Below are 14,174 nucleotides of genomic sequence, written 5' to 3'. Positions count from 1 at the left end.
ATACATGAATTCCTTTAAACCACCACAGAGTAAAATATGTAAGTTGGATACAGGTAAATACAATGATTACCAGCGAAAAATGATTCAAGAGCCTGAGAAGTGACCGTGCCTAGCCACCCTGCGTGGTTTTTTAATTTTGCCAGAGGAGGTTATAGTGTTACTGTGAGAACACAAAAAGGATGGTGAACAATTCTTTGGAAAAATTCTTTTGGAAGAATTATCCACATTTGAAGAAACAAGTACTTTTGAAATTCGAGGGCCAATTAAAATGTTTAAACATTTAAATTAATTCCAGGCCCCTCCACAAAACTGAAAAGTGTTAGATATTAACTTTTCAGGAGACGAAATGCATTCTCATTAAGCAAATGAGACACATTAAACATCAGGACAAAAATGTCTAACAACGAAGGGGGATGGTTCATGGAGGAAAAGAAACCCCCCTTGCCAAAAATCAGCTGGGGAAGGCGGCCCCACCACCAGCCCGCCCCTGTTAATTACTATTTGTTCTGCTTGGGTGATCGGGGGAGAAGGGCACAGCAAACAGGCGGCACGGCTCCCCCAGTCACATCATTAATCCATTCGTGCCAGCCACCTGAGGACCAGCTATGCCCTAAAGATATTTAGTCATCCGTTCGACAAACAAACAATTACAACATATTTTCTGGAATTAGGGCACCTGTTACATTTCACACAGCTTACATGCCTCAAGGCAGGTATCAATTAATACTGAACAAATTACTGCATCATAAACCCACAGAACAAAAGTTCCCAGTTGTCCTTTGATAAGGTAACTCTACATAGTAAAATGCACATTAGAAACAAACACTTCTACAAAGAACAAAAAAGCAACAACAATACTCAAACATTTCATGACAAATTACCATCTTAGTCTGGAAAATTGAAGAGTTAGACATTAAATGCTTGAGAAGCATACTTTAAAAAACACTAAACTATTCCCTAGGCACCCCACCCCCAAAATGAATAAAATTACCACTGTATTTACTTGGCCAATGATACGGCCAACTTTATTGATGAAACATAAGCTCTGGCATTAAGATTTTTGTTGTTAAAGTTCACTTGTAGGGTGGAATTAAATTATATAAGAAAACATCACTTTCCAAATGCTTGGAAAAAATACCTCGAGGAAGAGCTTTGGATCCAGAGACTCTGCCAATGCCACACAGCTTACCTAGAGGGAGAGAGGATTCCCGGCGGTGTCAGCGTTTTCCTAACTCTATTACAATTCCCTTCTGATGTGTCATCCCATACAGTTCCACAAAGAAGATTAAGACTTTTGCCCTCAAGGAAATTTAGTGGGAGAGAACCTTATTCTGTTGAAGCACAGGGCATCTAAGACACCAAGCACAAGGAAATAGATGTACTTAACATATTTTTTAAATCCTACTTAAATACCGATTTTTGAAAGCCTTTGTGGAGCCATATTCTGTGGAAAGTGGAGTTGACTTTCATATACAACACAGTCTATGTGTGAAGGTTAAAAGGCAGCAAGAGAATTCTATTTATCAACGATCACCATCATCTGTAGATGTTTTACACCTTTGTTCATTAACAAACCTCATTAAACAGTTCATCACCAACCTGTACAAGCAAACCTAGGGGTCATTCTTCTAGCCATTCTCCCATAAGAAAAAGACATTTCCCAGTATGATTCAGGAGAAAGCATTCTTGCCACCGCCAGGAAGCACAAAGAGACATCTAGAATATGGGCTGTTCTACCTGGGCCAGCCCAGGCTCGTCAACCAGTCAGCGGCAGAGGGAAAATTTTAAAAGTGAAGGAAACACAGATTAAAAGAAACCCGAGAGGTATTACAACAAAATGAAAACGGATCCTATTTGGACCTCATTTCAAGCAAATTAATTACTGGAAATCATCAAAGAAGTTTGCTTGTAGGCTGGATATTAGAAGCTATCAAATAATTATCTTTACTGAGTGATTAAAGGCATTACAGTTACAAAAAAAATGGCCATTATTTAAAGAGATGTGTTCACTTTACATGCTTAAGTACGTAGAGGCAAATGCATGCTATCTGGGATTTGCTTTTACCTACTTCTGCAAAGAAGTAAAGGAACAGATTTAAATGTGGCTATAAACTGATAGCTCTTATACCTCAATGTTCAGTACATGGAAGATCTTTGCACTATTACTTCTATTTACAAGTTTTTCAAATTTTTATTAGCAAAAAAGAAGACTGAGTCACCCAAAGTTTTTTGTTTTTTTTTTTTTGAGGATGGCACTGCCTATGTGACCTTGGACAGGGCCTTAACACTTCCGGGCCTTTCCTCATGTCTGAAACACTAAGCATATGACAGCCACCCACCTTCGCGGTTGAAATCTAAACACGGAGTTGCACATGCAGCAGTGGGACTGAGTAAGAATCCACCTTGGTTTTCCCTAGGTTAGAGTGGATAAGCTACAGTGTCCAAGTTACAGTCCTTATTTAGATCCTTTTTGTTCTCAGAGTACTGATGGCTAAGGGGAAAACAGGAGATAATGCAAGCTCCAATACAGTTTGGTTTAGTGATGGTGGGGTTTTGTCTATACCCTCTTGCTACTGTATTATAGATTTAATCTATTCCTCTTTTTAATCTAGTCTCCTATTTATTCCTTTGCCTTTCTGTAACATGTTCTTCTAAAGTCTACAGTAATGAAAATCAATCCCATGAAGCTTTCTCCCACACGGTAAAATGACAAACATTCCTATCTTTAACAGGTGCATGGGGGCAGGCGGGGTGGGGGGGGGGGGAGCGTAGCGTTAAAAACAAAACCGACTGGTCCTTTTGGTTATCCCCTCTCGCATTGGCTCCTCCTTTCTCTCTCAAGTGGCTTCTTCCCCATTTTCCCCCCCAAAAAACATGCCAAAGGGTTAAATATATAAAAGGTAACACTCTTTTCAGACTGATACTCCTTTGAGACAGGAAACAAAACAGCATCAAATCACACAGGTCACACAAGATCCTGGAACAGAACCTTAACCATTAAGTCTTGTACAAAGTAAAGTGGCAAACAGAAGTAATCATTCTGTTAATTCAGGCTAAAATCCCACTTTCACCTGTAACACCCAACTAATGAGGTAAAAGTGCTTTCTTGGCCTGAATCATACACTTAAATGTTTATGTAAAAACAGTCTTAGTCTAATTCTCCATTGACAAACCTTTATAGCCAACAGAAAAGAATCGGAAACAAGAAGAAAAGCAACGTATGAGGTTTCAATCACCTACAAAGAATAAACACCCAAACACAGCAGAGGAAGAATACACAGGCATTGACTTAGATGCAACTAATGAGCAGATCATTCTGAAAATCCTGAAACAAACAAAAGAACTCACGTAGGAGATGGGGGGAAATGCAGTACATGCACTCACAGAAAAGCATTTTGCTTGAGGAACCAACTGTATGTAAGTTTAGAAAAATAAAGTGCACCATCCATACTTATATTAGCAAAAATTACAACAACTGTAAGTGCCACATTGGAAATGTAAACACGGCATTTAAAGATGGTATGCCGTTTCTGGTGATTGACCTGGCAATGTACAAGTCACTAAAGAGGATCAGACTCTGGTGATGAACATAGCATTTGGGGGAAAACAATCCAATGAGAATAATAAAATAAAACCACCACCGCTTTGGAGGGAAAAAAATGTACTTGTGCTATAGTTTACCCAAAAAAATGGCAAATCCTTCACAGGTCTGACTTGAGGAGGTTGCTGCATTTGGGATACAAAATAGGACACATAATATACATGCAAAGGAACTATAAAGTAACAAAGTTTGCACAGTATCAGTTTGAGAGGGGCCGGAGTTTACCAACAGTTGGTGACAGTGAATTTTGCGGTTTTTCTATTTCTGTTCAAGCTGGTCTTGATTTGGGTATCTATTATTTGCTAGAAGGTAGGAGAGTTGTGTAGACACTCGGGGGGTAATAAGACTAACTTCTCAACCTCAACTTCCTACCAGGTTTTGGGTAAGTTGGCCTCACATCAGCCGCTCAGATAAAAATGGGAGAGTGACGTGAGGAGCCGTAATGACTTCTCTTCATCAATTGGGGCCACCAGCAACTGGGGCAGGTTCCAGCACTATATGGGAATGTCTGCTCTGTCCCCACTTTGGAGCCAACCAATTCTTATCCCTTTACCCTTAGGAGGCAAGGTTCCACCACACCAGAAAATGTTTCCTTGGTTTTGCTTATGACGTTTCAAGGCCTGAGAGCAATGGTACCATATGTGCCAGAAGATGGTGAGAAAGCCCCCGGTCAGGAGAGAAAAGGAGGGGCCTCATTTCAAGGGCCTCTTGGAGAGCTACATTTGGGCCTTCCAACCTACCACGAAGGACAAGAGTGGACCATGGTCCGTGTTTCTGGGACCTCATCTTGGGCATATGGAGTTACCAGACAGCCAAATGAAAAGCGGGTGCCTGGACCCTCGCGTTGACAGCCCTAGAATACACACCGTTCTGGTTTCTTGCCACCAAATAAGCCAATGCTTGGGCTTCTACAGGGCTTTCTCCTTTAGGTCTATATTTACCTTCTCCACCCTCGTTGAGAAACTTCAGATACAGATCTGTAAATAAAAGGCTTAGGAATGAACTTGGCTACTGGAGCTATAGAAAATGAGATCAATAAAGCCAATAGCATGGGTTTAGTGGCCACAGAATCTCCAAGGAGAGAAAGGAAAAGGAAGGAAAAGGCCCAACACTTTAGCAAGTGAATTTCTCTCGTGTTACCTAACACCTAAAATGGTAAAGCACCTTAATTATCTGAATCTTTACAGTAAGTTTAAATTACATTTTATGAGCTGTTCTGAAATCTGCCCTGTTTAATAATCTGTAACGTCAAGAAAACATTTTAAAGTGTCTCTCACAATTAAACCCATCCACAACCTTGTATAAATCAAAATTTTGCTACCATATCAAAATGTTACACTGGGGCTGTGTAACATTGCCCACATCCTCATTACATGCAACACTAATTACTACCAGCAGATTCAGAATTTTCTGCACATTAGAGGCTTTTAGAGGAGCTATAAAAAATTTCAGGCACCATTAATTTAAATTTGTATTGAAATTTCCTTTTGACAGATGGCCAAAAATTACTTATTATTTAGAGTACCAGAGCTGCCTGTTTGCACATTAGAAGAGGAAAGGGAAAAATTAAAAGCAAGAAGGAAATTTATGTCACGTTCATTACCTGTTAAATGTTAAGGAGCATTATCCTGCATGAATAAATTATTTCATACAAGCCTGACTCCAGCTGCAGGCAACTGGCACGCTCCGACTGATAAAAACCATCTCGAGTCACACAGCAGACAATCATAAAAAGCCCCTCTTAACCAGCAGCCACTTAAGGGAGGGTGAGGACGATCAATGGAACAGGCAACTAACTGCTTCTCTGAGCATCACAGAACACATTTAGGAAAATTAGCAAACTTGTTTCACCTTGCAAAGCCACAGCACAGCCCCAAAGCTGACACAACTTCAAATCTGAGAGCGAACCAACAAGCAGCATCTATTTATAGCTACCATTCCATAATAAATCAGGGCAAATCATCCACTTCTATTTGCTTTTTGTTTTCCCCCTGGCTTCTGGCTATATAGACACTCACTCCCAGACTCTCCTGAATGATTATAGATGATTTCGAAATACACCCTACTCTGGCACAAGGGAATATAAAATGTAATTGACGCAAAAGTGTGCACTGGAATATAAATATTTTCATAGGCTTCTTGGGGGACGGGGGGAGGCGGGACAGGAGCTTTTGTTTAGTCCGCTGGCCTGCCCAAAGGTGTGTATTTATCATGAGAAGTCGGGGAGTATTTATATGCTTGGCCTCAGAATTGCCAGACAGGCTTTCCAAGGGCTGCTATCAGCTAATCCCGGTCGCTGCATTTACTCACTACTTCCTAAACCCGCATGTGTGGAACGCTTACTACACTTCAGATTAAAACTGCTCTTTTAAAATCTACGTATTGATATGCATAGTCTCCAACAAAACACACAACTATAAAAGCATAAGTAAATAATTCAGCGTGTGCAGTTTCCATTGTAAACGTTGACATTTCTATGGGTGTACAGATGCCCTTTCTTGAAGGGTAAAACAGATGCACTTTTTTTTTTTTTATTCATTTTTGAGAGACAGAGAGAGAGCGCATGAGCAAGCAGGGGAGGGTCAGAGAGGGAGACACAGAATCCGAAACAGGCTCCAGGCTCTGAGCTGGCTGTCAGCAGAGAGCCCGACTTGGGGCTCGAACCCACAAACTGTGAGATCATGACCCGAGCTGAAGTCGGATGCCTAGCCGACCGAGCCACCCAGGTGCCCCAATGCACTTAATTTTTATTTTCCATTAGGTAAGGGTTTTGGGAAAAAAGACAAGAAGTCAAGAGGCGTTCCAAGGGATAGCACAGGTGATTTGGGGGATGATTTTAGTCTTTGTCAACGTAGCTTCATTAAAAACTACAAGAGATGGAACTACAGATGATCCAAAACAATCAACTGTTGGAAAATAAAAGGAAAGGAACTGACAGCCTCTGTGCATTGGCCAAGGCTTGAGAACTATCCTTTCCTTCTATTCTTGACAAAATACGGTGCATATTATATATACAATTATGCATAAATCAGAGGCATATGTACACCGTGCCTGGCTCAAAAGTGATCGAGCAATTTTCATATTTTACTCCTGTCCTGCCACGGTGGTCTGTTTTTCTTGTTTGCTTCCTACAGAAGTTCTAGCATCCTGAGCACATCCCATTCTGGGGATAGCCAATCACATCCAAATCATTAGGCCCCAAACGCTTTTTCCCTTTCCCTACAACTTGTCTATAAAGAGATACAGAGGCCAATAAGATGCAAAACCTACAAAGAATAACTTATGACACTGGAAAACAAGTCATTATTAAATAAATAAATTTCTGGCAAAGAAAAATGTTTTTTTAATGGTGTCATTCCTTTTAGATCTAAACAAAAATTTTTTTAAGTTTATTTATTTATTTTGAGAGAGAGAGAAAAAGTCAGAGAGAGAGAGAGAATCGCAAGCAGACTCCACACTCAGTTGAAAACAGGGCTCGATCCCACAACCCTGGGATCACGGCCTGAGCCAAAATTGAGAATCGGATGCTTAACCGACTGAGCCACTTCAGGTGCCCCGATGAAAAATGCTTTTAAACAAATGTTTTGTTAAGGAGTTTTATAGGATGGAATTGTTTTCTAAAATGAGACGAAGGTATATTTCTTATAAATTATTTACTTTTCATGATTATTTATCTTAACAGCCAAAGCCTACATGAAAAAAAGTATTCTTCCTCACACAGCAAAACGTAATAAAATGAGCAATGCAAGCCAGATCTTCCCGTGGGCCGATCTTGGTCTATAAACCAGACTGTGTTAGAAAAATAAGACCAATATTTTCAAAACTGTAAGTAGTCAAAAAAATGCAGCTGACCATTATTTGGTAAAGCCCACCAAATCATTCTGCAAATTCCAAAGAATCCATTACTAGATTTATTCAAATCATGTAGAGACCTTATAAGCCATTCCTCAAACTGTGGGTTTGAGTCCTACCTTGATGGAGTCTCTGTCTATAGGCAAAACAGCCGCAACACAGGTGGTGGGAAGAAGGGAAAAGAAAAGTACCAGTTAGTTTACATAAAACCATGCATTTATTAAACTTGATCTCTGAATAATAAATGGCACAGATGTCTACTTTGCATTAATTATTAATGCTATCTGACCAGATCCACACACAAAGTGCCAATCTACCTTTGACACAATTTCAGAAACCAAAGCTGGATATTCAGATTATCTATACTCCTTCTTGACCTGTCCACTTATAAAGGTGTTTACAGCCATGCCTCGGGGCTCTGCATCACAGCGTTAATGTGACCAGCTGACAAATAGGACTGTGTTTCCAACATCAGAGATGGGAAATTTATGTTTAGGTGATAAAAATCATTCAGCCAAGATTGTAACTCACGGTAACAACACTGAAACAGGAGTAGATATGAAGTTTTAATTACAACCACACCCTTCTAACGAATGAACCGCCCTTGTGCTAACTAAATTCCCACAAAGTAACGCTGAGAGAAACATCTTCATTTGCTTTTTGGCCACTGACTAATAGAAATGATTAGTAAGCACCATACAAACATACGGTCACGTCAAAGTATCTCATATATTTTAATGGAGGGAAGAAACCAATGTAGAAGGAGCACAACTGTCCTTTAAGTCAATTATCTGCATAAACAATGTGCTGTTCTTCTAGGAAAAGAGGAAGGAAGGAGTTCATTTCATGCTTCTAGCCAGTATGAGAGAGGTAGTTAAACCAACATTTCATTAATTTGGGCTGCACTTTCTCAAGTACTAAGACTACTAAAATTGTTTTCTCACCTGCACGATTTTTACCGCACCAGATCGGCTGATCTGATTTATAAATAATAAATGGCTCTGTCAAATTACCAAGTTGAGTCTTTATCAGCAAGTCTTTCCCCAAAACAAAATAGGTCAAAATGAGCTATTAATGCCACACACTATGTCAAACATGGAGCACTGTGGGATGTCATTACTGATTGAGACTGGGGGACCGTCAGTGGTGGCACAGGACAAAGGCAGGAACCAGGAAACTGGACCCCTTGCCTTCGGGGGCTGCATTAACTCCTGCTAACCGCTAGGGTAGCATCTGGAAAGAGGCTGGCTGCTTCCAATCATTGATTTCCCTTTCAGCAGAAATCCTTTGTGGAGTCACTGGGAAAGTTGAATCCGGTGCCAGAATACACAATGGTATCTGGAACCTACCCTTACTAGCAGGTAGGTAACAACAGACTGACACAGAATCACTCACCTCTTTGGTGATCATTGTCATGGTGCTTCTTCTCATCTTTAATTGGAAGGTGGGACTGGCCTCCCAGGGCGCTGGAGAGGGCCAGAAGGCCAGCACTGCTCCCGATGGGTGGAATGGCGGGGGGCTGAAGCCCCGAGGGGTGTGGGGTCAGAGGCACCGGCAGACCATGTCCGTGTGACAAATGCTGGGCCTGGAGTTGTTGCTGCTGTGAGAAATGAGACAAAGATATTGAAATTGTTCCCTACATCCGCTCCCACCCCCTCCCCCCCGGAAAAACAAAAGGACTGCCAACAGACTGTGGAAAACCCAGCACCCATGAGGGAAAGATTCCTCTTTCGTATACCTATTTTTTAGAAGGGGAGGGAGGGAGATGTATAATGGAGAAATGCTCTTTTTTTGACTGGGGGGTTTTGCACTGCACTGTGAAGAACTTAATTTTTAAATAGTGAAATTAGCCAAGTAACTTTTAATAGCAGAGAGGCAGATTTCTTGAAAATGTTCATATTTTGTTCTCCAAAACAGAAGGCCTTGCTATCATACATTTCTAATCAAAACATATACGTGACTAACTGTTAAAGCAGTTATGTTGAACAAAAAAAAAGCTGAAAATTGAGAAAATTAGTGTTAAACAGTTCTCCCAGAACCGCTGCACAGCATGCAGCGAGAGTTAATTTGAAAGAGAAAACCTGAATTAACAACCCAGAAAAGGAAACTGGTTGCAGCCACCGTTTTAAGCCCTTTAAGTGTCCTCAGCGGTACTTGAGCAAATTACTAAAGAAAATCTAATGTAGCAAGGCCTGGGTCCTCCCGTAGGCTTGCTCAATAATGCTGAAATAATTGGGCACTCTGCGCACGTTTAGTGATGCTCGAATGGAAAGCTAGAGGCTTGCCCTTGTACTCTTCCCCAGCGGCCGCCTCCGTGTTGTGACAGGTTTATCTGAGGGGGACTGTGATGCACGCACCCGTAACTGTGCTGACAAGAGTTTAAGTCATTTTCACCAGCACGCTGGCAACACATGGAGTAAGCCCTTGAGAGGCTGGGGATAGCGCTGGACCCCGGCAGGGGCCACATCCAGCTCGGGCACAGGAGCGGCTCTGGGCAGGCCCTGCTGCCTCCCAGGAGAGGGCAGGAGGAGGGCGTCAAGTGAAACATGTCCCTCAGAAGGAGTCCCCTTCCACCGGAGACCCTGCTTAACAGTGCTGGAGGAGAACCAGTGCTGCGAAATTCTCCGACTCGCTTCTGTAGCGATCGCATTTTTATTAATACCTCTAAACAGATACTTGTCGGGTCTATCCTATGACAGCCGAAGAGGCTTCTATAATCTTTCCAAGCAGGACTGCACAAAATAGCTTCTAAAACAATGTGTGGGTGGTGTCTGCTGCTGCCCTTCACTGGCAAAAAGGATCCTGAAATGCTTTTTTTAAAATATGTATTTAGGAGCACCTGGGTAGTTCAGTTGGTTAAGAGGCCGACTTTGGCTCAGGTCATGATCTTGTAGTTCACAAGTTCAAGCCCCACATCGGGCTCTGTACTGACAGCTCAGTGCCTGGAGCCTGCTTCAGATTCTGTCTCCCTCTCTCTCTCTGCCCCTTCCCTGCTCGTGTGTTCTCTCTCTCTCAAAGACATAGATATTTAAAAAATTAAAAAATACATATAAAAGAAAATACTTCAATGAAAAAAGTGACTATTTTCTCCTTCCCAAATGACTCATTTCCTTCGTCTTCCCCTCTAACGTGTCTGCCTGTGTCTGACTATAAGAGTCAAAGTATAGCACTAGTTAGCTCTTTTATCAAACTGACCCGCAACTATTTTCTGGCTACATGCAGTTAAAATATAATCAATAAAGCACTGCCATTTTTAAAGCACGTTTACATACATAAAATGGAAAAACCGGAGCAGCAATCCAGACATTCCACCAACTCACGCCCACCCTGTGATCTTGCAAACACTACCTGATGGAAGAGTTCAAAGTAACATGTTTTCATCTGAGTAGCCAAGATCATGTTCATAATTCTTTATATACTGTTACTTAGTTGTGACCAAAATGTACGAACCCAGGATCATTGTTCTGAATGTGCCGAAAACAAGGTCTATGACGAAAACAAGGCAAATATATGGCAAATTTATTTCAAAACCTCACTCCCCTGAAATAAACAGACAATGCTCCAACTCCCTTTCTGCTCTAAATCCCCAATACTTCGTGTGTGTGGCTCGGGCACATAGCTACTTTCTACCTCAGATCAGAGTTCAACTGGCGAGCATTTATTAAGAGCCTGCAGGGGCGCCTGGGTGGCTCAGTCGGCTAAGTGTCCGACTTCGAGTCAGGTCATGATCTCACCGCTTGTGGGTTCGAGCCCTGCATCGGGCTCTGTGCTGACAGAGCCTGGAGCCTGCTTTTGATTCTCTATGTCTCTCTCTCTCTCTGCCCCTCCTCCACTCACAGTCTATCTCTCTCTCAAAAACGAATAAATGTTTAAAAAAAATTAACAAAAAAAAACAAAACCCTGCAAATGTGTCTCTCTTATCACCTTCCCTGGACTCTAAGCTCTGGGAGTCTACATCTGACACAAGTCCTGGCTCACTGCAGGCATCTGGACCCGGAATACCTGGGCAATTTCAAAGTATGTACGTCTTTTTCATTAGATGTTTTAAAAAAAAAAAGCCTCGGTCAAAAACAAACCTTCAAAGATCCAAGGTGTTTCACTGTTATTTTCTTCTGGTAGGACAAAATATAGACACCATCATCTTCATTTTTCCATTCAGCCAGACACTGTTCAAAGGCAGAAAACTTTACCCCTAGAGCCTGGCGCACATGCCACTCACTATTCTACCTCAAAGCAGCTCTAATACCACTGGATCCTTGCTCCTCCCTGTCCATCTGTCCATCAGAGAGGAAGGAGGGGTCCTTTTCCCTTCCAAGGGTGACACCCTTCCCTGCCCTCCTCAGGAGGTCTTCCCTCCATTGCTGTCTATTATCCAGCTCCCTCCCCGCCCTCCGGCTGTTCTCTCAGGATTTTGTCCTGCTAGCAAGCTGGGTGCCAGCATCCCGAGCATTCAGTGTAAGATGAATTGCCCGGTGAACATGCAGAAAGAACTTGAGGTAGCACTTTTTCAGGAGGGAAAAAAAAAAACACTAGATTTTAATCACTTTTTGTGTCCTCCACTGCCCCTAACACAGTGCCCTGCACATAATTGGCACTTGATAAACGTTTGTTAAATTTAATTAAAATAACCTTCTTTTGCCCTCTTAAGCTGCTGGCCTGCCTCTGTGTGTGTGTGTGTGTGTGTGTGTGTGTGTGTGCACGCGCGCGCGTGTATCCTCGGCTTTGCACAGCCAAACTTCTCTAAAAACTAGCGTATATTTGCTCTCTCCACTTCTGAGCAACCCCCTCCTACACACACACACACACACACACACCCTCTTCCTCTTTAACCCCCTATAATTTGGATTCCAGACCCACCCTTCTCATAAAACTCACCGCCCAGACAGCAATTATTTCAAAATTTTACAATTTTCTCTCTGACATACATGCAGCCACAGACCGCACACCCTCCTTGCTGAAGCCTTCCTCTACCTGCTTCAGGAATCCTCCAACGACTCCCAAGGCCTCTCCTTCCCGCTCTCAATACTCTGCCATTAGATTTCCTTCTTGGCTTTTCCTATTCCTTCTCACTAAACAGGAACAGTCTGCAAGCATCTGCTCCTTTCCCATGCTCTGTTAGCCCTGCTCTAACTTCCTGCCAGACAACTCTACTTGGCAGTCCAATATTCCCCCAAAATGAAAATGTTGAACACAAACCCCCTAGGTAACTTCTGCTGGCTCAAGTTCATCGGCCACCATCAATGTGTTTTTCTTCTGCGGTCCTATATCCATTATCACCAAATCCTATGAATTCTCAAATAATTCCTTGTATTTCTAACACCATCATACCCGTCAGACCCTTATCATACCCTGATAACAGCAAGCCTCCATTAGCTCACTTGAATTCCAGTGAATTCTTCCTGCAACACCACTGGCATGTTCTTCCCCTCCATTCATGTCATCTCTCATCTCTGAAAACAACCTCTCCCTCATCTCACCAAGTTGCAGTCACCCATCCAGCTCACCTCCTGTTCTCCCTGTCCTGCAAAGGCCTCTCAAACATCCCCTGTATCCTTCACTGGATGGGCTGCCTTGAAAAGGCACTGATATTCATCATTTTATGGCTAAGACGAAGTCGGGCTTGCCAGGGAGACTGAGAAGTTCTGCAGAGAAGAACACCTAACTCACCCCAATTAGTCATACGACCATACACGTAACGCCTTTGATACATTAAATTTCCCCTAAATAGGAAAAGACTTCCTATATGCCCTTTACCTGGCTTCCACTAAAGTTAGTAACTTACATAACCACAGAAATGATCAAAACTAAAAACGTAACATTGTACCGCATTACAATTACTCAAACTACAGACTTGATTCAGATTGCTCTAGTTTTTCCACTAAATGCCATTGTTCTGTTCTAGGATGCCACATTGCACTGAGAAGTTGTAACTTTTCACATGTTATTATACCAAATTACAAAGCCCTTTCAGAGATCTTAAGAATGGCAACATTCAAATTACAGTCACATTGTTGAATAGACTATGGCTTGAGCTTAGGAGAGATAAAAAAGAATGAGAAAGGGCTACCGTGAACCCATTACACAAGTGATCCACTATCCATACAAAACATCAAACAAAAAAGCACACTCAGTAGGGCACCCTGTAGAAAGGAGTGATTTTTAGCAAGTGTTTAAAATGCAGAATTATAAGATAAAAAGGAGATTAAATAAGTCACCCAAAGATATATGACAAAAATGTAAGACATATACAGAAATAATATAGTACATCTTAAAATCCTCACATCAAGGAAACAGACCACTTTCTGTATTAAGCAGTCATTTTGGAAGCTTCTTTATGAGTTCACACTTAGAAACCACCCTACTGGTGGAGCTGCAGTGCACACTGGCATTAGTCAATAAAACAAACACACAAGACACCATCTTCTTTAAATAAAAGCACTGAGTCACCAACAAATCAACTGAACCCTACCCTTTTCCTCGATTAAAAATAAAATGGCTTCAATCTGTCATATTTCAAATAACATTCAAGAATTCAATACAAAAAAGACTCTCTGTCAAGTCTTCTCATCAACAGGAGAAAACCCAAAGATTCCCAGGAAGAGGACCCAGGTTTCCCTGCATACTGTTCCAGAAGCTAAGAGTCACATAACCTAATGGCCTGCCCTATAACAGGAAGAAAGCCACCAATGGGGAATCAATCTACGGTGTCCTGTGTCCTCTG

General features: G+C 41.9%; 1 protein-coding gene across 11 annotated transcripts in view; it reads right to left on the bottom strand.

Moving 5' to 3' along the window:
- The window catches only part of TLE4 (TLE family member 4, transcriptional corepressor), a 139,559-nt gene that overhangs the window by 61,469 nt on the left and 63,916 nt on the right, over window positions 1–14,174 (bottom strand). For 7 of the 11 annotated variants that reach the window (XM_039257632.1, XM_039257638.1, XM_039257636.1 and 4 more), the window contains 2 exons: window positions 8,849–9,053; window positions 7,573–7,589 (listed from right to left, as the gene is read on the bottom strand). In XM_039257632.1, coding sequence (XP_039113563.1) covers window positions 7,573–7,589; window positions 8,849–9,053 — 222 coding nt within the window. The remainder of the gene's footprint in view (window positions 1–7,572; window positions 7,590–8,848; window positions 9,054–14,174) is intronic. The other 4 variants (XM_039257633.1, XM_039257640.1, XM_039257637.1 and 1 more) reach the window with 1 other exon arrangement.

Source organism: Hyaena hyaena, unplaced genomic scaffold (genome assembly GCF_003009895.1).
Source record: "Hyaena hyaena isolate Hyena2069 unplaced genomic scaffold, ASM300989v1 scaffold_629, whole genome shotgun sequence".
NCBI classification, from domain to species: Eukaryota; Metazoa; Chordata; class Mammalia; order Carnivora; family Hyaenidae; genus Hyaena; species Hyaena hyaena.
The sequence above is the reverse complement of the archived record's forward strand: the minus strand, read 5'-3'. Positions and strand labels throughout refer to the sequence as shown.